The sequence below is a fragment of the Bubalus kerabau genome, chromosome 7 (genome assembly GCF_029407905.1).
Source record: "Bubalus kerabau isolate K-KA32 ecotype Philippines breed swamp buffalo chromosome 7, PCC_UOA_SB_1v2, whole genome shotgun sequence".
In the NCBI taxonomy this organism is placed as follows: domain Eukaryota; kingdom Metazoa; phylum Chordata; class Mammalia; order Artiodactyla; family Bovidae; genus Bubalus; species Bubalus kerabau.
The window spans coordinates 37,937,680-37,962,323 of NC_073630.1; the positions used below are offsets into that span (position 1 = coordinate 37,937,680).

Sequence of the window (24,644 nt, forward strand, 5' to 3'; positions counted from 1 at the left end):
ATTTTAATACGTATGTGTGTTTTTCGATTTTAACATTTTCATTTCTTATATTTTATATGTGTTTCTTTTAAACACTGTAAAAGTGAGTATATTTTTTCATCCTCCTGATTATCTTATGGTGAAAGATTTAAACTATTTAAACTGATTACTGATTATTTTAATTTTTTATTTATAGCTCTATTTTATGCTTTCTATGGATCATCTTTATTTTTTCTATTCTGTTTTTCTTTTGAATAGTAGAGTATTTTAAAGTTGTCTTTTGCCTTACGAATAAAGTGTTGCATTTTGAATTGTTTAGCTAAATTCTACTTTTAACAAACTCCTTTGAAAATCTTTTTATAAATGGCCACATTTAATAGTTTTAGAGCCTGGTGCACAAGTACACCTGAAGACTCCTAGCCCTGCCTACCTACAATTCTGACATCTTGAGCTCCTGAGTACCTGACTGTGGAAACCTTGTCCACATAATCATGCTCTATTCAAAATTCCCCCATCTCTTCAAACAGCCATCATTTGGCTACTGCTCAAGCCCAGGTGTGCAACAAGAGTTACAGCAGAGATTTTGTCCAGCCTGTAGGAGATAAACCTTGGGAAATGTCCGACATAAGCTGAAAAAGTTAAGTTGAAGCTCCTGCAACACATCTTTCTCCCCATCTCAAGTCCAGTATATTTTTGGTGGTATTGATACCATATATTCTGATATTCTTTTTGTTTCAAGAGCAACTAAATTTTTAAAATACCTTAAAACTCCATTAATTTTAGTCCAAAAATGCATTTCTCCTTTCTTAGAAATGTCTCAGAAAATAGCAACATCAGTTGCTAATTTACCCATTCTACTGAGTTGAAAGGTCATAAATCCTTAACATCCTTTTTCTCTCAGAATCCAGATCTAGCACCAAATCTTACTGAGAATAGCTATGCTATTCATAGCTCTGGAACCCGCACTCTTTATTCTTATTATCATTTTTGTATGGACATAATAATAATTATAATATGATAATAATTCCTTTTGCACAGTTCTATGAAATATCCTTCAGATTGACTACTTCATCCTCTCCAATTCAATCTCCACACTGCTACCAAAGATTTTCCTTAAACAAAACTTGATTATGTGGTTATCCTGGTAAAACATCTCCATGAAGTTATGAATCTTAAATATACATTTTTCAGTATGATATTCAAGGTCTCCCTTTTTCCCCAATGCTGTCATCTCAATTTTGAGCCATTCCAGATACTCTTCTCTGACTAGAAAATGTATATTCCACTGTTTAAATGGTCTAATTTCTACTTTCCTACAGTTCTTATCATAGTTGTTAGTTCTTTGATGTCTTACCTTAACCAATTAAGCTAGATTAGTTTCTCAAAGCGTGAGTAACTCAGCCAATCACATCGCTTAACAGAGGGTATTATACCTCCTTGATAACTAAACCTCCTTCAGTGAGAAGAGGGATTGAATTTGTCAGATTTAGCTGCATGCCTGAAGAGGGTGCAGAGCATGAGATGGCTGGATAGCATCATCGATGCAAGGAACATGAACTTGGGCAAGCTCCGGGAGATAGTGAGGGACAGGGAGGCCTGGTGTGCTGCAGTCCATGGGGTCACAGAGAGTAGGACACAACTGAGCAACTGAACAACAAAAAGCAGAGGACTGAATATTTAGATATTTAGTGGAGTATAGAGGAGCCTGGCAGGCTACAGTCCATGGGGTGCAAAGAGCTGGACACAACATTGCAACTAAACAATAACAACAATTTAGTATAATAGTTCAAGTCTTGAAAGTCCAGATGAACAAGTGGGATGCTATACAATGTTCTTAGGGAGATTTGACATCATAGAAAATAAAATTGTCTGAATGACTGAACAACAGCTGAAGAGGGTGTTGGCTACAGAATACACTTAGTCAATACTTGCTGCAGGAGTTGAATTACTCTTTTATCAGTATAATCATACTGATAAATCATAAAATTTATGATTTTAGGTGCGATTTTTCACAGGTTTGTATACCATATGCTGGGAACTTAAAGTATATAATATAGCATAAGAATTCTGCAGGCAGGTAGGTATGATTTAACTGGCCATAAATGATCTATACCCACTATGAATGTAAGTTGATCGACATAATGAAATGTAAGCTGCTTACCATTGTCTAATAATTTCTATAGATGATCCCTGGAGTATTTATCCTAATAATTCCTTGAAATTCTATCTCACTTCTCTTCTGCTAAACACTGAAGCCCAATTTCTTGCCTATAAACAAAACCATTTTCATGATAAATAAGAACAGGATTATCCAATTTGAAAAATACAAGCAAGCATTCTATGAAAATAAATATTCAGTTCCACAAAGATTTCCAGCTTTTGTCAAGCACTAACAGATGAGTAAGGGTGAGAATGATCAAAATATGTAATTTAAAACAGCACAATAATTCCAATAATAGTCATAATCAGAATGTATGAGTATGAGTCAGGACTAGCTTGAATAGCTATGAAGCTTCGATATATTTGATGTTAGAATAATTTATCTCATACAATGAATAACATAAAAATCTAATTATCCTAACAGAGTTATCTAAATTTAGTTGGCTATTGTCTAATATCTATAAGCATATAATACTTTAATTTCTCTTTTATATATGTGTTTAAATTGATAAAACATAGCTTTAAAAATAGTAAAAATGGAGAATGTAAGTCAGTTATTTGTGAATAATTTTGTCTCATACATTTTAGTGGTAGATTATTTTCAGCAAAATCTTACACTGACAGTCAGGGTGTGCTTATCTGTTCTTTTCTTTCCATATTTTAAAATAGGTGTACAGAAATTAAATAATGACTAACCTAAGAATTTAAGGCTATTGTCGTAATCATAAAGATTAAATCTGTAGTATAGAAACTAAAATATTTTGCAAAATAAACATAGATATCTTGTTATACCAATGTAAATATAGTGAAACATTTTTTCTCTTGCAATTTTTCTAATTTGGTAAAAGTATTTCTTAAGCAAAATTCAGGGAAATAACTAAAAAGACAAGTTTTTTTTTCTTTTTCTTCTTCTTCTTATGCTTAATCATTTTAAGTTAGAAAAATATTTCAGAGGCAATACTGAAGTTGCTTTCTAAGTAAAACATTCCCCCAATACATGCCCACTGTCTTTCTTTTAAGAATAATTTGGGAAAAAACATTGTTTGACAACTATAGGCTTCCCTCATGGCTTAGATGGTAAAGAATCTGCCTGCCACTCGGGAGACCTGGGTTCGATCCCTGGGTTGGGAAGATACCCTGGACAAGGAAATGGAAATGGACTTCAGTATTCTTGCCTGGAGAATTCCATGAGGTCTCAAAGAGTAAGACACAACTGAGTGACTAACACATACCACGCACACACATACACACACGCACAAAATGTCAATATTGAAAAAAAAAAAAGGCATGGCAGTGTCATTCTCTAAGCCTGCCTGTAGATACAGGAAAATCATGTATTTTTCTTCCTAACGACCTTGAAAACAGTTATGAATGAATAATGTTTCCCTGAGAAGCAAACAATCTCTTCAAACTTCATCAGATATGTGTTGCTGGTCAGCAGTGCTGCACATTACAAAGCTGCAGAATGAGCTGGAGTTCATCTCATTGGCCTTGCCCCAGTGGAGAATGACTAGCACTTCACCACAGATTTCCCTGCCAGACCCAATTCCTGTTTGACACCTTCATTTGACCCAGTCACAATTTCTTCTCTCCAGGGTTTAAAAAAGGGATCAAGTATATATATATATTTTTTTAATAATGTCACATTCCAAAGAGTGACTCCAGTGAGGGGACTATTGAAGGGTACAGTTACCCACATATGGACCATCATGCAGGAAGATATTAACTGATACAGTAAAGAGATGCTCCCATCAGGGTGCTGAGGATTAATTCAAACAGCTGTGACAGAATTTCATCCAAAGTATGAAGTGGATATGTGTGACTTCATTTCTAATTTACAAATATTATCAGGTTGTTAACTATTCTCACACAATCATACATTAAACTTCAGGGCTGCCTACATTTTGGTAAATTACACTTTTTTTGTGTGTGTACTTTGTCTAAATTTAGACAAAGGGCAGTGGGATCGCCAAAACTGCCCCTGCTGTGCAGTGGAAATCAGTGAGCTGGATGAAAGTGTAGGGGTGGAGATGGACAAATCCCCACTCAAAGGGAAAAACACTTGCTGACCTGTGGCAGAGTAAAAATTCTCCATTTTTACCATTTTTAAAGCTATGTTTTATCAATTCAAGCACATATATAAAAGAGAGATTAAAGTATTATATGCTTATAGATATTAGACAATAGCCAACTAAATTTAGACAAAATGGTTTCACATTGTCTTCATGATGACATAGTTTAGTGAATTTGTGTTCTCCAGGGAACAGCAACCAGCTCATTTGCACACTAATTTCATGAGTGCTGTAACTCCAACAAGTGTGACTTTGAGAGTTACAGACTCCTTTGAGCTTGCCTTCCCCTCCCTAGTGTCCAGGCTCACATACTCTCCCAAGCTGGTTCCAGCTCTTCTTCCTCTACCACCCCCACTCTGCCACAGGTCAGCAAGTGTTTTTCCCTCTGAGCAGGGAATTGTCCATCTCCACCCCTACTCTTTCATCCAGCTTACTGATTTCCACTGCACAGCAGGGGCAGTTCTGGCGATCCCACTGCCCTCCTAACCACAGTGATGCTGGGGACTCACAGGGTGGTGATGCTGAGCACTAACTTCATTCTTCTGAAGGGCTAGTCAAGGCTCTGCAGGAATCAGGATGTATGTTATATGCACTTGAGCCTCTCACAAGTGCTGCCACTGGAGGCTTAATAGAAGGACTTGTGTCCCCACTGCTTACCGCTGTATGAAATATACTAAGCATCCAGTAAATCTTTAAGGAATGGAGTTTAATTTTGGTTGCTGACACTCACTTTTCTTCCTCAGTCTATTGCCTATTCTTTTATAACAACAGAATAGACGTCTATGCCTAAAGAGGTAAGTAGGACAGTCCTTTCATTTTGCAGAGCTTTGTTATCACCAAAGTTGGAACAAGTTCAAGAACCAGCAATGCTGTTTTACCTGCAGTGACTGTTCTACATGACACTTATGCATTGTCACTGGCTAACTAAGGAAAAAAGGTAAACTAAGCTTTCCATGCTGACATTTTTCTTGTTATCTTTTGGACTTCTTTCTCCCTTGCTTCTCCCAATCACATGATTTTATTAGACATACTATATAAATTTGAACATCAACTATTCCTAAAATTTGTGTTTTATTTTATTTGAATACCTATATATTTGATAATACCTAATATCAGGAGGCTTTTCAAGGGATTAGATCTGATAGAGTGCCTGAAGAACTATGGACAGAGGTTCGTGACATTGTACAGCAGGTGGCAATCAAAATCATCCCCAAGAAAAATAAATGCAAAAAGGCAAAATGGTTGTCTGACGAGGCCTTACAAATAGCTGTGAAAAGAAGAGAAGAGAAAGGGAAAGGAAGAAAGGAAAGCTATATCCATCTGAATGCAGAGTTCCAAAGAATAGCAAAGAGAGATAAGAAAGCCTTCCTCAGCAATCAATGTGAAAAAATAGAGGAAAACAATAGAATGGGAACGACTAGAGGTCTCTTCAAGAAACTTAGAGATATCCAGGGAACATTTCATGCAAAGATGGGCTCAATAAAGGACAGAAATTGTAGGGACCTAATAGAAGCAGAAGATATTAAGAAGAACTGGCAAGAATACACAGAAAAACTATACAAAAAAGATCTCCATGATCCAGATAACCACAAAGGTGTGATCATTCACCTAGAGCCAGACATCCTGGAATGTGAAGTCCAGTGGGCCTTAGGAAGCACCACTATGAACAAAGCTAGTGGAGGTGATGGAATTCCAGCTGAGATATTTCAAATCCTGAAAGATGATGCTGTGAAAGTGCTGCAGTCAACATGCCAGCAAATTTAGAAAACTCAGCAGTGGCCACAGGACTGGAAAAGGTCCATTTTCATTCCAATTGCAAAGAAAGGCAATGCCAAAGAATATTCAAACTATAAGACAATCACACTCATTTCACACACTAGCAAAAGTAATGCTCAAAATTCTCCAAGCTAGAATTCAATAGTACCTGAATTAAGAACTTCCAGATGTTCAAGCTGGATTTAGAAAAGGCAGAGGAACCAGAGATTAAATTACAAACACATGGGCTTCACTGGTGGATCAGCTGGTAAAAATCTGCCTGCAATGCAGGAGACCTGGGTTTTATCTCTGGGTTGGGAAAATCCAATGGAGAAGGGAAATGTTACCCACTCTAGTATTCAGGCCTGGAGAATTCCATGGACTGGACTGTTGTCCACAGGGTCATAAAGAGTTGGACATGACTGAGCAACTTTCACTTTTATTGGATCACAGGAAAAACAAGATAATTTCAGAAAAACATCTACTTCTGCTTCAATGACTATGCCAAAGCTTTTGACTACATGATTCACAACAAATTGTGGAAAATTCTTAAAGAAATTGGAATACCAGACCACCTGACTTGAGAAAATCTGTATTTAGGTCAAGAAGCAACAGTTAGAACTGGACATGGAACAAAGAACCGGTTCCAAATTGGGAAAGGAGTATATCAAAGCTGTATACTGTCACCCTACTTATTTAACTTATATCCAGAGCACATAATGCAAAAAGCTGGGCTGGATGAAGCACAAGCTTGAGTCAAGATTGTCAGGAGAAATATCAATAACCTCAAATATGCAGATGACACCAACCTTATGGCAGAAAGTGAAGAAGAACTAAAGAGCTTCTTGATGAAAGTTAACGAGGAGAGTGAAAAATCTGGCTTAAAGCTCAACATTCAAAAAACTTAGATCATGGCATTCAGTCCCATCATTTCATAGTAAATAGATGGGGAAACAATGGAAACAGTGATAGACTTTATTTTTTTTCGGGGGGGGCTGTGCTCCAAAATCACAGCAGACAGTGACTGCAGGCATGAAATTAAAAGATGCTTGCCCCTTGGAAGAAAAGCTATGACCAACCTAGACAGCATATTAAAAAGCAGAGACATTAATTTACCTACAAAAGTCCATATAGTCAAACCTATGGTTTTTCCAGTAGTCATGTATGGATGTGAGAGTTGGACCATAAATAAAGTTGAGTGCTAAACAATTGATGCTGTTGAACTGTGGTGTTGGAGAAGACTCTTGAGAGTCTCTTGGACTGCAAGGAGATCAAACCAGTCAATCCTAAAGGAAATCAACCCTGAATATTCATTGGTAGGACTGATGCTGAAGCTGAAGCTCCAATCCTTTGGCCACTTGATATGAAGAATGGACTCATTGGGAAAGACCCTGATGCTGGCAATGATTGAAGGTGGGAGGAGAAGGGGACAAAAGAGGATGAGATGGTTGGATGGCATCACCGACTTGACTGACATGAGTTTGAGCAAGCTCCAGGATTTGGTAATGGACACAGAGGCCTGGCGTGCTGCAGTCAATGGGGTTGCATAGAGTTAGACACAACTGAACTGAACAGATATATGTGAAGTATGGCATAAGCTATTTTTAAATGGGAGAAATCATATTCAAAATAATTCAGTTTTATTAACATTCAGTAATATTAAAAATCCTGCCTCAAAATGCAGTGAAATGAGACATATAAGTGATGTCAATGAATTCCAGAGATTTTCAGATGTTTCTTTATGAATTAGCATTATTGGCATGGATAATTAAGTTGATTAAAAATATCAGGCTTTTTTTCTTCCTTATATGGATTTTCAGTAGAGCATGCCCTCTTTTCTCCCTTTTTAAAAAAAATTGTCATTATCTCTGTTTAGTACTAGTCATGATAATTGAGTAGAAAGATGGAACCTAATTCAAAAGAAAGTCTCAGATCTTCTGTTTTCTCAGAATTTAATGAGTATCTGTTGACTTTGACATGAATTACAATTTTTGAATTTGTAGGAAAGTAGGGATGGAGAGAAAAAAAAAATAGGATCCAGAAACAAAAGAAGCAAAAGATAATCTATGCCTTATGGCTAGAGATGTGACTTCCCTGGTGGCTCAGATGGTAAAGCATCTGTCTACAATCCAGGAGACCCAGGTTCAATCCCTGGGTCAGGAAGATCTCCTGGAGAAGGAAATGGCAACCCACTCCAGTCTTCATACCTGGAAAATCCCATGGACGGAGGAGCCTGGTGGGCTACAGTCCATGGGTTCACAAAGAGTCGGATATGACTGAGCGACTTCACTTTATAGCAAGAGATATAATACTTTCAAATATCTTTTCATCATCTGCTGAAAATTTAAATGCATGCAGTATTTGATAGTTTGGTTTGTTAGTGTTTTCATGATTATATATTTGATTTTTTTTCCCTACAAGTTATAAATTTGGCTGTAGTTTTGACTCTGCTATATAGAGGATAAAGTGATACTTAAAATTTTTTCTATAGGTATTCTAAAGATATAAAGATATATTCTATATGTATACATTTTGTATTTTAATAATGTTTTAATTAGTAGTCTAAATAGAGAGATTATATTTAAAGAGATTTTATTTCACAAATTAGAAAGATTAGATTTTACCCATTTTCAGCAAGCCTCTACAGATTTCAATTCCAATTTGGAATGTGGTATAATACATATGTGGTAAAATATATAAAAATTTCAACAGCAGTTCCATAGTTGAAGGCATTATATCAGGTTCTGAGTTTATCGTTGCTGGGGTTAAGCTACTTTCTGGTAAGAGTTTAAACCTTTCTGATGGCTGACTGCTAGAATTTCACTGAATAAATGGGCTAACTGCCCAAATGACAAGATGGCTGAACCTGTAGAATCCTAGATTGTGTTTCCAAAAACAAAACTTTAAAATCTTAAAATGTGGCACATATTTACTATAATGAGTAATAGTTGTGTGTTGCATGTTAGAAAGAATATATGAGAACTCTTGAACATTTAAAATACTGCTAGGATCGGAGAACTGTGGAATACATTCTAATAGAAATGATAAGATTGGCTAGTTGAATAAATATCTGCACATATTTTTTGAAAGCTTTCTGATAATAATCTACTATTCTTTGGGGACAGTCTCCTTCTGTTTAGTTGGACAAAGTCTTTCATTGACTGACCAAGATAGACATCAACATCATCTCTACAAAATGGTATGGATTGTTCGTCAATTGTTAGCCAAACAGAGAGGCCAACTGCAAATGCTTAGTTCATATCTTTCTTATCTGTATAGATTTTTTTCTTCTTTTCTGAGAGAAAAAAAAAATTGCTTAAGTCAGAATACTACATATTGGGGAAAAAAACAGGACAAGGATCAACTAATGCCATCCTTTCACATATTTTATACTATTACTTCCATTCATATTTTAATGGTGATAATGAGAAATATAAATCTACTATAATGTAGTAATATATAATACACAATAAAGGCAGAGACATATATATGTATGGGTAAAATGTTTTATTGATTTTTAAATTTTTTATATTTTAAAAAATCTGTATACAAAAATATCCATCATATACAGATGTTCCAAATATTGCCTAAAAATATATGAGTTTCAGATTAATTTTAAAGTTCTCTTTTCAAAAGAGGAATCCATATGGTAAACACATTTCTTCAGTGGATTCATGACATCTGGCCTTCCTCTTGCAGTTGGCATCCTTGTCCGCTCTGTCACGTCAACTCTTTTTCAGCCTATAAATATACACCTCTTCTATAATCTCTTCCATCCTAAATAAAACAATAACATCAAACTAACTCTTTCTAACATCATATTCCTCTTTGTTTATTGCATACCAGCATGTGTTTCCATTTCTCTGCTCCACTTCACACAGACATTTGTTGAGAAAGTATTTGTAATACCGTGTCACACCTGCTCACCTTCCAGTCTCTCCTCAGTCTATTCTACAAGGGCTTTCATTCCCAGCACTCCACTGAAACTGATCTCACCCATGCCTCCTGTGGCCTACATTGTGCAGATACAGGTGTTATTTATTGTTAATCTGAAGGATCTTGAACTTGCAAAGTGCTGGGTGTAACTGATATCTTTGTGCTCTCCACACACTTTGCTTTTGAGTTCTGTCACACTGTTTATATTTGCTATCTGACCGCCTTACCAGTAGGCACTCAAGGTTTAGGTTCTGTGATGCAGGGCACCCTCCACTTTTTGGTCTTTCTCCTTCCACACCAGCCAACAGTTTCCTTGCTGCCTCTTATTCCACAGCTTGATTAGCACCTGTTAGAACGCTCCAAGGCTAAGTACTGGCACTTCTTCCCTTCCCTGTTTATACTCTCTCCTTAGATGACCGTGGTCAGCATCTTTACTTAAACATCTTTATGCTGATGACTCCCAAACTGGTATCTTCAGCTTTGACCATTTCTCTGAGGTCCAAGAGTATGTAAGGATGTCTAAAAATCATGTCAGATAATATTGACCAACATAAAATCTTAATCTCACTTCCCACTATAAAGCATTTCCCATCCCCCCTTAGTCTTTTGCATGTTTTCAAAAACCTTGTTGAAAGATTTGTTTGTTCTTATTTTTCACTATTACAAAAGTGCTGCTAAATATGTGGAGCAAATGTCACGTCTTCATGGGCACATTCAAAATGACAGTCTGCTTCATATATTGAGGATTCTAATGGTAGCTTCATATTTAGAGGACATTAATTTAATTCTTGATACATGCACCTAACATTCCAGGTTCCTATGCAACAGTTCTTTTTACAGCATCAGACCTTGCTTCTATCACCAGTCACATCCACAACTGGGTGTTGTGTTTGCTTTGTCTCCATCCCTTCATTCTTTCTGGAGTTATTTCTCCACTGATCTCCAGTAGCATATTGGGCACCTACTGACCTGGGGAGTTCCTCTTTCAGTATCCTATCATTTTGCCTTTTCATACTTTTCACTGGGTTCTCAAGGCAAGAATACTGAAGTGGTTTGCCATTCCCTTCTCCAGTGGACCACATTCTATCAGATTTCTCCACCATGACCCGTCCGTCTTGGGTGGCCCCACATGGCAAGGCTTAGTTTCATTGAGTTAGACAGGCTGTGGTCCATGTGATAAGATTGGTTAGTTTTCTGTGATTAAGGTTTCAGTGTGTCTGCCCTCTGTTGCCCTCTCAACACCTACCGTCTTACTTGGGTTTCTCGTACCTTGGACGTGGGGTATCTCTTCATGGCTGCTCCAGCAAATTGCAGCTGCTGCTCCTTACCTTGGATGAGGGGTATTCTCACAGCAGCCCCTCCTGACCTTGACTGTGGAGTAGCTCCTCTCAACCCTCCTGCGCCCATGCAGCCACCGCTCCTTGGACGTGTATCAAGGCAAATTGGAAGTGGTCAAACAGGAGATGGCAAGAGTGAAAGTCAACATTCTAGGAACCAGCGGAATAACATGGACTGGAATGGGTGAATTTAACTCAGATGACCATTCTATCTACTACTGTGGGCAGGAGTCCCTTAGAAGAAATGGAGTAGCCATCATGGTCAACAAAAGAGTCTGAAATGTAGTACTTGGATGCAATCTAAAAAATGACAGAATGATCTCTGTTCATTTCCAAGGGAAACCATTCAATATCACGGTAATCCAAACCTATGTTCCAACCAATAACACTGAAGAAGCTGAAGTTGAATGGTTCTATGAATACCTACAAGACCTTTAAGAACTAATACCTAAAAAGATGTCCTTTTCATTATTGGGGACTGGAATGCAAAAGTAGGAAGTCAAGAAACACTTGCAGCAAAGGCAAATTTGGCCTTGCGGTATGGAATGAAGCAGGGCAAAGGCTAATAGAGTTTTGCCAAGAGTACACACTGGTCATAGCAAACACCCTCTTCCAACAACACAAGAGAAGACTCTAAACATGGACATCACCAGATGGCCAACACAAAAATAGATTGATTATATTCTTTGCAGCCAAAGACGGAGAAGCTCTATACAGTCAGCAAAAACAAGACGGGAAGCTGACTGTGGCTCAGATCATGAACTTCTTATTGCCAAGTTCAGACTTAAAATGAAGAAAGTAGGGAAAACCACTAGACCATTCAGGTATGACATCAATCAATTCCCTTATGATTATACAGTGGAAGTGAGAAATAGATTTAAGGGCCTAGATCTGATAAGAGTGCTTGATGAACTATGGATGGAGGTTTGTGACATTGTACAGTAGGCGGCGATCAAATTCATCCCCAAGAAAAAGAAATGCAGAAAGGCAAAATGGTTGTCTGACGAGGCCTTACAAATAGCTGTGAAAAGAAGAGAAGAGAAAGGCAAAGGAAGAAAGGAAAGATATACCCATTTGAATGCAGAGTTCCAAAGAATAGCAAGGAGAGATAAGAAAACCTTCCTCAGCAAACAATGCAAAGAAATAGAGGAAAACAACAGAATGGGAAAGACTAGAGGTCTCTTCAAGAAAAATAAGAGATACCAATGGAACATTCCATGCAAAAAATGGGCTCGATAAAAGACAGAAATGGTATGGACCTAAAGGAGCAGAAGATATTAAGAAGAGGTGGCAAGAATACACAGAAGAACTGTACAAAAAAGATCTTCACGACCCAGATAATCACGATGGTGTGATCACTCACCTAGAGCCAGACATCCAGGAATGTGAAGTCAAGTGGGCCTTAGAAAGCATCACTACAAACAAAGCTACTGGAGGTGATGGAATTCCAGTTGAGCTATTTCAAATCCTGAAAGATGACTCTGTGAAAGTTACTGCACTCTGTGAAATTTGCTGCACTCACTATACCAGCAAATTTGGAAAACTCAGCAGGGGCCACAGGACTTGAAAAGGTCAGTTTTCATTCCAATCCCAAAGAAAGGCAATGCCAAAGAATGCTCAAACTACCGCACACTTGCACTCATCTCACACGCTAGTAAAGTAATGCTGAAAATTCTCCAAGCCAGGCTTCAGCAATACGTGAACCGTCAACTTCCTGATGTTCAAGCTGATTTTAGAAAAGGCAGAGGAGCCAGAAATCAAATTGTTAAAATCCACTGGATTATCAAAAAAACAAGAGAATTCCAGAAAAAAAAAACAAAAAACAACAAAAAAAAATATCTATTTCTGATTACTGACTATGCCAAAGCCTTTGACTGTGTGGATCACAATAAACTGTGGAAAATTCTGAAAGAGGTGGGAATACCAGACCACCTGATTTGCCTCTTGAGAAACCTATATGCAGGTCAGGAAGCAACAGTTAGAACTGGACATGGAACAACAGACTGGTTCCAAATAGGAAAAGGAGTACGTCAAGGCTGTATACTCTCACCCTGCTTATTTAACTTATATGCAGAGTACATCATGAGAAACGCTGTGCTGGAAGAAACACAAGCTGGAATCAAGATTGCCTGAAGAAATATCAATAACCTCAGATATGCTGATGACACCACCCTTATGGTAGAAAGTGAAGAGGAACTAAAAAGCCTCTTGATGTAAGAGAAAGAGGAGAGTGAAAAATTTGGCTTAAAGCTCAACATTCAGAAAACTAAGATCATGGCATCTGGTCCCAACTCTTCATGGGAAATAGATGGGGAAACAGTGGAAACAGTGTCTGACTTTATTTTTGGGGGGCTCCAAAATCACTGCAGATGGTGACTGCAGCCATGAAATTAAGACTCTAACTCCTTGGAAGGAAAGTTATGACCAATCTAGACAGCATATTAAAAAGCAGAGACATTACTTTGCCAACAAAGGTCCATATAATCAAGGCTATGGTTTTTCCAGTGGTCATTTATGGATGTGAGAGTTGGACTGTGAAGAAAGTGAGTGAGTGAAGTCGCTCAGTCATGTCTGACTCTTTGCGACCCCATGGACTACAACCTACCAGGCTCCTCTGTCCATGGGATTTTCCAGGCACTAGTACTGGAGTGTATTGCCATTTCCTTCTCCAGGGAATCTTCCTGACCCAGGGATCGAACCCAGGCCTCCTGCATTGTAGACAGACGCTTTACCATCTAAGCCACCAGGGAAGTCATGAAGAATGCTGAGTGCCAAAGAATTGATGCTTTTGAACTGTGGTGCTGGAGAAGACTCTTGAGAGTCCCCTTGGACTTCAAGGAGGTCCAACCAGTCCATCCTAAAGGAAATCAGTCCTGGGTGTTCTTTGGAAGGACTGATGCTAAAGCTGAAACTCCAATACTTTGGCCACCTCATGTGAAGAGCTGACTCATTGGAAAAGACCCTAATGCTAGGGGGGATTGGGGGCAGGAGGAGAAGGGGACGACAGAGGATGAGATGGCTGGATGGCATCCCCACCTCGGTGGACATGAGTTTGAGTGAACTCCAGAATTCGGTGATGGACAGGGATGATGGGCATGCTGCGGTTCACGGGGTCACAAAGAGTCAGACATGACTGAGCCACTGAACTGAACTGAACTGAATTTAATTCTTAAGTTAATAAAAGGACTCAACTTTAAAAAGTTTGGCAAATCACAAACACCATTAGGAAGATACATGACATAAACAGAAGTCTAGCATTTTGGAGACAGGTTTTTTATTTAAGAGGTTTAAGGAAAATTTATTAAAGTTCACATATCTTGTGTTTTTTTTTTAAGGTAAGTGTGGGTCAATAAATAATGTATGTCCATTTCCAAACCATCAAGATAATCGTCAGTTAACACATTTTTATTGCATGCTTCGTCTCGACTAAAGAGTATGCTATGCTAGATCACAAAGGTCACCTTAATGATTTAAAGAAGCGTGGCTAAAGACTTCAAACCGGTAAAGCAGACAGGCAATAAACACACCAATACATCAGTAATTAATACTTCAAACTGGAAGGGTGTAAACAGGAGAGGAAGTCAATATTGGAAGAGATAGCAAAAGAAAGCTCTACTGAGTTTGTTTGTGTATTTGTTTTAATAATAAAGGTCCCTCATCTGAGTTCTACAAATTTTGAATAACTACAACTATGAAACACTATGTGAGTTAATAAGAAGGCAATGATGAAAAATGTGTGTTACCTGATACCTAGTACTGATAACTACTAAAATACTTGTTGATGCTATTTGATTTCCCAAAATAAATGCTTAGTTCATTTATTTAGTCTGAAATTTAAACTTGAATATGATAAGAACTTAATCTTTATGCTTATCATAATTTATGTAGACCAATGGTTTCAACTGTGTGGATCACAGCAAACTATGAAAAATTCTTAAAGATATGAGAATACAAAACCACCTTACCTGTCTCCTGAGAAGCCTTATGCAGGTCAAGAAGCAACAGTTAGAACTGGATATGGAACAACAGACTGGTTCAAAATTGGAAAAGCCATACATCAAGGCTGTATATAGTCACCATTCTTATTTAACTTCTATGCAGAGTACATCATGCAAAAACCTGGGCTGGATGAAGCACAGGCTGGAATTAAGATTGCCAGGAGAAATATCAATAACCTCAGATATGCAGATGACACCACCCTTATGGCAGAAAGCAAAGAAGAACTAAAGAGTCTCTTGATGAAGATAAAAGAGGAGAATGAAAAAGCTGGCTTAAAACTCAACATTTAAAAAACTAAGGTCATGGCATCCTGTCCCATCACTTCATGGCAAATAGATGGGAAAAAAATGGAAATAAGGGCAGATTTTATATTCTTGGGCTCCAAAATCACTGAAGATAGTGACTGCAGCCATGAAATTGAGACACTTGCTCCTTTAAAGTAAAGTTATGTCAAACCTCGGCAACATATTAAAAAGCAGAGACATCACTTTGCTAATAAAGATCTGTATAGTCAATGCTGTTTCCAGCAGTCATGAACAGATGTGAGAATTGCACCATAAAGAAGGCTGAGCAAAGAAGAATTGATGCTTTCGAATAATGGTGCTGGAGAAGACTCTTGCGAGTCCCTTGGACTGCAAGGAGATCAAATCAGTTAATCCTAAAGGAAATCAACCCTGAATATTCATTGGAAGGACTGATGCTGAAGCTCCAGTACTTTGGCCACCTGACTCAAAGAACCGACTCATTGGAAAAGACTGGGATGCTGGGAAAGACTGAGGGTATGAGGAGAAGAGGGTGACAGAGGATGAGGTGATTGGATGACATCACTGACTCAATGGACATGACATGACAAGCTCTGGGAGATGGTGAAGGACAGGGAGGCCTGGAGTGCTTCAGTTCATTGGGTCACAAAGAGTCAGATAGGATTTAGCAACTGAACAAACCATTTCAAATGTTTCAAGTAAATGACCTATATTCAGAATATATAACAAGAGATTTCATATAATACCATTTGTATTTTTATCACTTATGTAAAATAAAGTCTATAGTTACTATGCATTTAGTTAACTCTATAATAAGTGTGTATTTACTCTAGACAATTTGTATACATTTTAGTGATATATATTTGCAATGTATGTTATTAGTCAACAATAATTCATACATATGGGAAAAGAATTCCTTATTAAATTTCATCTAGATATAGAGGTGGAACTATGACTATATTTAAATCTTTTATTTCTTCTTATCCAGACATGATGGAAAACTCAATGCTATACATCTGTAAAGTACATAAAAATGCACAGAAGAGGGATGTATGATTGGTGGCATACAGCAGATTATTAGAAAATGAAATTATTTTCTTTGATTAGGGTAGATACATGTCATTATATGGTTGTTAAAACTGATAAAATGTACAACACCAAGAGTGAGGTTGCTTGTAAATTATGGACTTTTGGTGACTGTGATGTGCTACTGTAGATTCACTGATTGTTAACAAACATACCACAGTGATGTAGGATGCAGATAACAGGGAAAGATATATGCATGGGTATTAGGGTGGGGCTGTGGTGTAGATCTGGGGATATATGGGAGCTTTGTGCTTTCTGCTTAGTTTTGCTTAAACCCCAAAACTCTTCTAAAAAATAGTTTGAAGTGAAGTCGCTCAGTCGTGTCCAACTCTTTCTACCCTTTGGACTGTAGCCTACCAGGCTCCTTTGTCCATAGGATTTTTCCAAGCAAGAGTACTACAGTGGGTTGCCATTTCCTTCTCAAAAAAAAAAAAAAAATAGTTTATTGAAAACTAAATATGCAAATGCATGGCAGCAATCTATGTGTATGCATATGTACACATACGTATATGCATAAACACATATATGTATATATTAAATGAGATTGTGGGTCTTCCCTAGTGTCTCAGATGGTAAAGAATGTGGCTGCAATGCAGGAGACCTAGGTTTGATCCCTGGGGTGGGAAGATCCTCTGGAAAAGGGAATGGACAGAGGAGCCTGGTGGGCTAAGTCCATAGGGTTGCAAAGAGTCGGACACAACTGAGCAACTTTCACTTTCAAATGAGACTGTATACATTCATAGAATGTGAAAGTATACAGAGGCAATACATGAACAAATATCATCTTGTTAATTTACATCTGTTAACAATAGCTCTATACATACACATGTTGTTATTTAGTTGCTAAGTCATTTCCGACTCTTTTTATGACCCCATGGACTGTAGCTCACCAGGCTCCTCTATCCATGGGATTTCTTGGGCAAGAATACTAAAGTGGGTTGCCATTTCCTTCTCCAGGGGATCTTTCCCACCCAGAGATAGAAAGCTGTGTCTCTTGCCTTGGCAAGCAGGTTCTTTAATACTGAGCCACCAAGGAAACAATATATACACATACGCACATACAAACTATTTATAACTTTGTATGTGAATGCATTTTTAACCTTTATAGTAGCTTCTTAAAATATATAAATATATTTGCCATTTTGGTGACACACAATCCGACACTTAAAATGTTTAAGGGTCTTACAAAGTTCACACATATCTAAGGGCCAGAGTAAAGGCTTAACACTGATTTTTGTTAAACATCATTTATAATCTTATTACTACCTTTCATTGCTGAATTTATAACAATACAACTGGAAACATATTTTTTAATGTATTAAGATTTAAAAATACATATTTTGGCAATTCTGTATTTGAGGGCCAGCTTTTCAAAATTAATTAAGCAGCAAGAGGAAGAAATATTAAATCTATCTTGGAATGTAAATACTTTATAGTGTGTGATGGCTTAGGTAAAATCTCATGCCTTAGGGCATGAGGTAATGTTCTCTTTTCTCAAATTTTCATCAGGCCATGAGATTCTATGCACTGACATTACTTGATTTGAAGAATAGTGCTGTTGATATTGAAACTGAGTATTTTTTTACTTTTAATTTAGGGAATTCACTTTCCCTTTATTTAAAATAGGTATTTTGCCTTTATTATCAAAGAACCATATTCCTTAACAGCGACTCTAATAACTTTTATGACAGAAGATGTCCATATCATTATTGTTAAGTTCTGTTTATGTCAAAATTAAGCAAACTGCATATCACATTCCACTGTCATTTTTTAAGTTTTGTAATTATCCTCTGAAGTAGTCAGTTTATATATCAATGTAATTTTGAAATTGTAAAATGAAAAAAGATCAGTTGACATAATGTAGTAGCCCCAAACACAAAGGGCCAAAGAACGTGAATTGTCTGAGAGACAGCTTTCTTAATGTTTGACTTATTATATATTTATTGAAATACTTAGAAGTGCCAGAAGTGGTGCAGGACCTACAAAGGATTTGCTTATAAGGGTCTAGAAGCCAAAATTTAGATAGTCACATGACTGTATAATCATGAGAACAGTTCTAATATTTAGAAAGGTAAGGGTTTTGTATGATGGATTTATGATAATCTTCCTACATAATTGAGGGGACTTGGCAGATACTACTGTCTTATTTAGTATGTATTATTAATCACTGTCTTATTTTGTACAAAAGTGTCTCACGGGATATAGATTTTATTCAAACACAGCAGTTAATAAAATTCTCTATTTCCAGAGAAATTCAAGAAGTATTTGTGAATTCTCTGGTAATCTGATCTGTTATTAAGCCTCACTTACTTCCTTTTGCTCACCCACACTATATACCCACTTCAGCCAGGCAAGTGAATTGTCTATGACTTGAAACGGGAATGTATTCTCTGCCATAACTCAAATACCCAAGTTCTAGCCCACTCCACATGCCACATTCTCAAGGATACTTCTCCCGCAAGAATTTCATCTCAGGAACTGCTCCAATACATCATTTCCTATGTAAATCATCAGTAATGTCTTTTATTATACTATATAAATTATTCCATTTAGTTGAGTGAGAACTTAAAACTTTGCCCAGGTTTTTCTGGATTAAAAAGATATCAGAATATTTTATGTCTTCAAAAAGCTTTAAAATATTAATGTTGCAATTAATAATCTTGAGAATCTATTCCAAGTTAACACAATATTGGCAGTACATATTTCCTCTACTAATAATTAAATACTGACTAGATATAAATGAAGAAATATCTACAGGTTGTTGCTTTCTTACATAAATGAAATGTAGAATTATACTGATCACTAGGAATATAACATGCTTATTTCTTTGAGACAGGTAGGTTGAGTAACATATTTCTACTATTTATTTTAAAATGAGATACATTTATAAATAAATGCTGGCAGAATAACTTTTTAAGGAAAATCCACCCTACATCTATCCTAGAAAATCAATGCATATAGATATACCTAAAGAATAAAGCTTGGCAAGCACTAAAACGGATTCATTAATCAGAGTGATATCTTCAAAGTCAATGATCAGACATCTTTATGACTTTCTCAACACTTGGTGATTAAATATTAATTATGTAAATTTTCATAGGGGTAACTAATGCTTGACTTAATAACACCTTGAATAATGAAAGTGGAAAGTTTTGTTTCCATGTCATCCATTTTGACAGAAATCAAATTGTCACACTGAGATTTATTATGACATGTTTTTTAAGAATGGCATGTTTTTAAGAATTTTTAAAAGGAACTTAGAAATTTGTATTGTGCTGAATTTCATTTATAGGGTGACTTTCATAATTTACTTCACGTACATTTCTTTTCTGTGTTGAATTCTTATGAATAGTTGAGATGTACCCAGCATCCTTCCCCTTATTTTTCCTCAACCTTGCTACTCCTTGTGGATCCACATTTTACAAGAAAGCTTTGCCTTTTTTCACAGGTGAAGCATATAACCTGACTTCGCCAATCAGTCCAGTACAACACTATATCAAATAAGTTCAGTAAAGGTGACTCTCAGTGACACGTGATCAGATTTCCTCTTCCTCTCTATCATGTATGTGGTATGCAGATATGAAGCCTAGAACATCTGTAGTCCTTTGCTGTCAAATGGATAAACTGAGGAGGACAGAGCCCCAGAAAATCCTGGGTAAATTGTTCTGGACCCTAATCTTATTTAATATCAATCCCATTTTAACTCTTGGCATTGCCAATCACATAAGGAAACATATTTCTTGCTGTCATTTCCTAGACTGAGTCAGGCCTGCACTTACTGGAAAATAAATTACATATATAATGGATAAAAAATTTGTTTCCAGGAATGAGGTTATAAGTAACAGGGGAGGATTCTTTAGAAATGAGGGAAGTGAGAAAGAACAGTCTTTCTTATGAGAAGTTGGAAATCTTTGTTTTACAACTAACTGCATGGTGGTTGATAGAAGCGGAGTTTCTTGTACTTTGGAACTAGAGCTGCTGCTGCTGTTAAGTCACTTCAGTCCTGTCTGACCCACCAGGCTCCCCCGTCCCTGGGATTCTCCAGACAAGAACATTGGAGTGGGTTGCCATTTCCTTCTCCAATGCATGAAAGTGAAAAGTGAAAGTGAAGTCGCTCAGCCGTGTCCGACCCTCAACGACCCCATGGACTGCAGCCTTCCAGGCTCCTCCGTCCATGGGATTTTCCAGGCAAGAGTACTGGAGTGGGGTGCCATTGCCTTCTCCTCGGAACTAGAGGATGTGCTACCAAAACTACGGTATGAAGCAACTGAGAAAAACAAAAAGCCACAGGATGGTGGATTCTACAGACAAAACAGAAATAATCTTGCTTCGTTATGTACTTCTCAAAGCAGAAAGAACATAAAAGAATATTTTGCTAAAAGCGGGCCCTCCCTTTGGTCCACAATACTCATGTACTAAGTTTAATTTGCAGGGACCCCCATGATTAGGAAGGCTGGATTACTTACAACAAGCCAAGGGAAAGTTATCAAAAGTAGAGAGATGGGAGACATAGCAGGGGAAAACAGAGAGCAACAGGAAGTATATAACCTTATCCTAGCATATTTTTAAAGCACTGACTACTGAAAAAAATATAAGCACTCACATTATAGAAATAAAATCAAACTAAAGGTTGAGAGTAAAAAATTAAATATAGTAAATACCCACTGCATCCCATTGTTTCTACTGGCTTCTGTAAATATAGGACATATATATATGTGTGTGTGTGTGTGTGTGTGTGTGTGTGTATAAAATACATATAGACATATCTCTCTCCAAAATACGTCTCATACAGATAAATATTTCCCAATTAAAGATGGAAGCAAAGCTATATTTATATTATTTTGGAAAAACTTTCATAAGAATATGATATTCACATTTAAGGTTAGTATATTCAATGTTTTCAACATGTAATCAGATGACATTCTTTTTAGAGATATAAATCAAATAAGCATTACTTTTCAAAATGATTTACAGGTTAAACAATATTCTTTTAAGATGCTGTGGATATCACACTTATTACAAACCTCATTAAGAATAATTTTTAATACATGTATCAAAAAAAGCTATTTAAGGCTGATTTTCTTTAAACCGTCTTTAATTTTCTGATTTCCAGTTTATAAGCGTTTAAAATGAACAAGCATGATTTTACTTCCTAGTGCTAATTTTATATTAATTCAAGATATTTTGATTCAATATATAGCAATAAATCGCCACATGTTAACCATTAGTATCTTGGGGTTTTTAGTGGGATGTAACAACCATTACCTATAAAACACATCATTATTTTGGTGATTTTACAAATCTTTTCTCCAGCTGTAAATTAAAAAACAATTCTAAGACTTAGGGAATACAGAAAAATTAATGAAATTGAATTCCAGATTTATAATATTTCTGTTTTATCCTGGAAGAGAACATTAAAAATATGTAATTGCTATAAAAGACCATCTTGTTAACATTACAAAAGATTGGCAGGAGTAAGAACTGTGTCACTGACACATGAATTTTGGAGTTATCTCTACAAATCATTAGGAAAATGTTCAAAGGTAAAAAAAAAATAAAATAAAAGCGTAGAAATATTTAAACTATTTTGATGATGAATAGCTTAGTCTAAATGTTTTTGCACTCATAATACTCACTCTCCCCTCAAATGCCTTCAAAAAATACCTTACAGAGTACAGTAGCAAAAATCAAAGACAATATATTTTTAAGAACAGAAAATTCTCTAGCGAAGATAGGCATGTGTGTGTGTTTGTGTGCATGTGCGTGTGTGTACCCGCGAGCTCAGTTGCTCAGTGGTGTCCGACTCTTTTTGTGACCCTATTGACTGCAGCCCACCAGGCCCCTCTGTCCATCCTGTCAAGAATACTGGTTGCCATTTTCTTCTCTTAGCAAAGAAATGGATGTTATAGTAAAGAGCAGACTTCTTTGGAGACATTAGTCAATTAACTTGCAATTCATTATGAAGACTTTTCTTTCCTCATCTGGGGAGAATCTAGTAGTCTATTTGAAGTTGCCACACCGTTTTCCATTCCTTTTCTACAAAATCTGCCCTTAATCCGTTTCTTCTTCACACTTGGGGCCTGAAGAGGCGCATCTTCTTCCATCCACCTCTGAAGCTGGACATTAAATAAATTCCATGTTACATATGCTTGGATAGAGCAACTGGATGACAGAACAGCAATTTTAGCTGCCAACACATTCACATCTTCAGCAGAGTCATCCGAATTCCCATTCGGCCCTACAGCCAGCTGAAAACCAGCAGTTATCAAAGAAACAATTAAAGTCACAAGTCGACCCAAAATAAACACAATGGCCCATAGAGAAAACTCCTTCTGGAACTTCTCGTCGCTAAAATAGAACAGGTCGCAAGAATGGGAAAGGAATTCCACAAAATAATGCATCATCAAAAGAAGAAGTCCCAGGTGATTCAAGTACAAGAGATAAGCTCCCGCAATGTGAAAGAGGTGAAGACCAACATATACAGCTTGCTGGGAGAGTTCTTGGGGTCTGCTTCTCTGGAATAATAGTTCGGGAAAAGCGTGAAACCAGTAAGCCAACTGGGAGATGTAGAAAAACTTCATCTGAAATGTCATCATGTTATGGGTATGAGCCTTCCATAAGACAGTCAGGTCTGACAGGCAGTTTTCAGAAACTAGAATGAATGTGCCCCAGATACAGGAAACAAGGAAGAATACGCTAAACTGACCAGATTCATAAAATTTGCCTTGTCTCTGTTTGGGGAACTGCATTCGCCTGTTAATTCTATCCAACACGTACTCCTGAATGGTGGCATGAATGATGATTGCCACCAGCGTGTAGAAGAACACCGTGGCCAAGTCTTTGGCACCATAATGATAAAGGAACTTGGGTGCTGTGGCTCGTTCTGCTTCTGCTTCTGCTTCTGCTTCTGCTGCAGGGAAGGTAACCCCGTGCTGGAGAGTAATAAAAACGATCGACACTTCTGCTGTCCCCTCGAACATGAGCCCCAACACGAAGAACATCCCCACACAGGCGACAAAGTCCGCATGATTCTGCAGGATGAATTCCAGGCTCAGGAGTGGGGGGTTCTTGGAGCCCTTCTTACGAAACGTCATGGTGGCGGTTCGACTACTCACCGACGAGCGGCAGCTGCCTCCCCGTGGCTGCTCCTCAAGGCGCCGCAGCACTGGCTGCGGCGGCTCCGGGGGCTTCACTCCCCATCCCGGAGCCGGTCCCAGGTCGTCACGGCCGCCCAGAAAAAAATCAATCACAGCAGCGGGCCGAGCAAGACTGAGCATGCGCACTAGGGCAGGCGGAGGCAGGGAAGGAAATCGAGCACCGCGCCCTTACCCGGCTCCAGGCCGGGGGTTGCAAGCCTTGATTTTTCTACGTTGATCCGCGGCTCTTGAAATCCGCGGCCGCCGCGGAGATGCTCCGAAATGATCTGTCCATAGCATATTCATTAGTGACCGTGACAAAGCAGGACAGAGTTCTTCTTGTTCTTCATCAGCAGTGATAATGTAAAAACCAGTATAATAGTTATGATAAAAGTCCTCTAGTAGCGCTTAGTATTCACCAGGTGCTGTTTTAAGCTCTTTATAAATGAAAGCTTTCTAGAAAACTCAGTGAGGTAAATACTGGTTGGGGTGTGTGTGTGTGTGTGTGTGTTTTTATAAATGAAAGCTTTCTAGAAAACTCAGTGAGGTAAATACTGGTGGGGTGTGTGTGTGTGTGTGTGTATCCCCCCCCCCCCCCCAGATGAGAAACAGGCACAGAGGTTAAGTGGTGTGTCCAAGATCACACAGCTGTTAATCAGTCGCACCTGGAAATATTTTGCTAGGGCAATAGAGCACACTCAAAAATAGTTTGGTGATTAGCAATAATAATATTTCTGGCAATGGGGAAAGGATGGGAAGTTGGAAAGCTATCAGTTCATGGAAAGGTCTTTTGGCTGCAAAGCCCACAAATTAATTTCCTCTTTCTAGCAAACAAGAAATTCACTTTTAATTATTAGTTTTTGCATATAATTTTGCTGAAATTCACAGATCAGAAAAAGCTTCTTTTGTAAATGTTAATAT

At 37.6% G+C, this 24,644-nt stretch overlaps 1 protein-coding gene and 2 long non-coding RNA genes across 3 annotated transcripts in view; all 3 read right to left on the minus strand.

Annotated features, from left to right (window-relative positions):
* The window catches only part of LOC129657651 (uncharacterized), a 92,237-nt gene that overhangs the window by 13,899 nt on the left and 53,694 nt on the right, over window positions 1-24,644 (minus strand). The gene's annotated exons all lie outside the window — the stretch shown is intronic.
* Window positions 9,464-11,323, minus strand: LOC129657654 (uncharacterized). Its single transcript, XR_008716949.1, has 3 exons — window positions 11,231-11,323; window positions 10,130-10,394; window positions 9,464-9,743 (listed from the first exon to the last, which is right to left on the minus strand). It is a non-coding gene; the product is annotated as an uncharacterized LOC129657654 (long non-coding RNA).
* Window positions 18,489-24,304, minus strand: TRAM1L1 (translocation associated membrane protein 1 like 1). The gene has a single exon (XM_055588033.1). It carries the CDS (start codon window positions 23,862-23,864, stop codon window positions 22,545-22,547), a length of 1,320 nt encoding a protein of 439 aa, XP_055444008.1. The 5' UTR covers window positions 23,865-24,304; the 3' UTR covers window positions 18,489-22,544.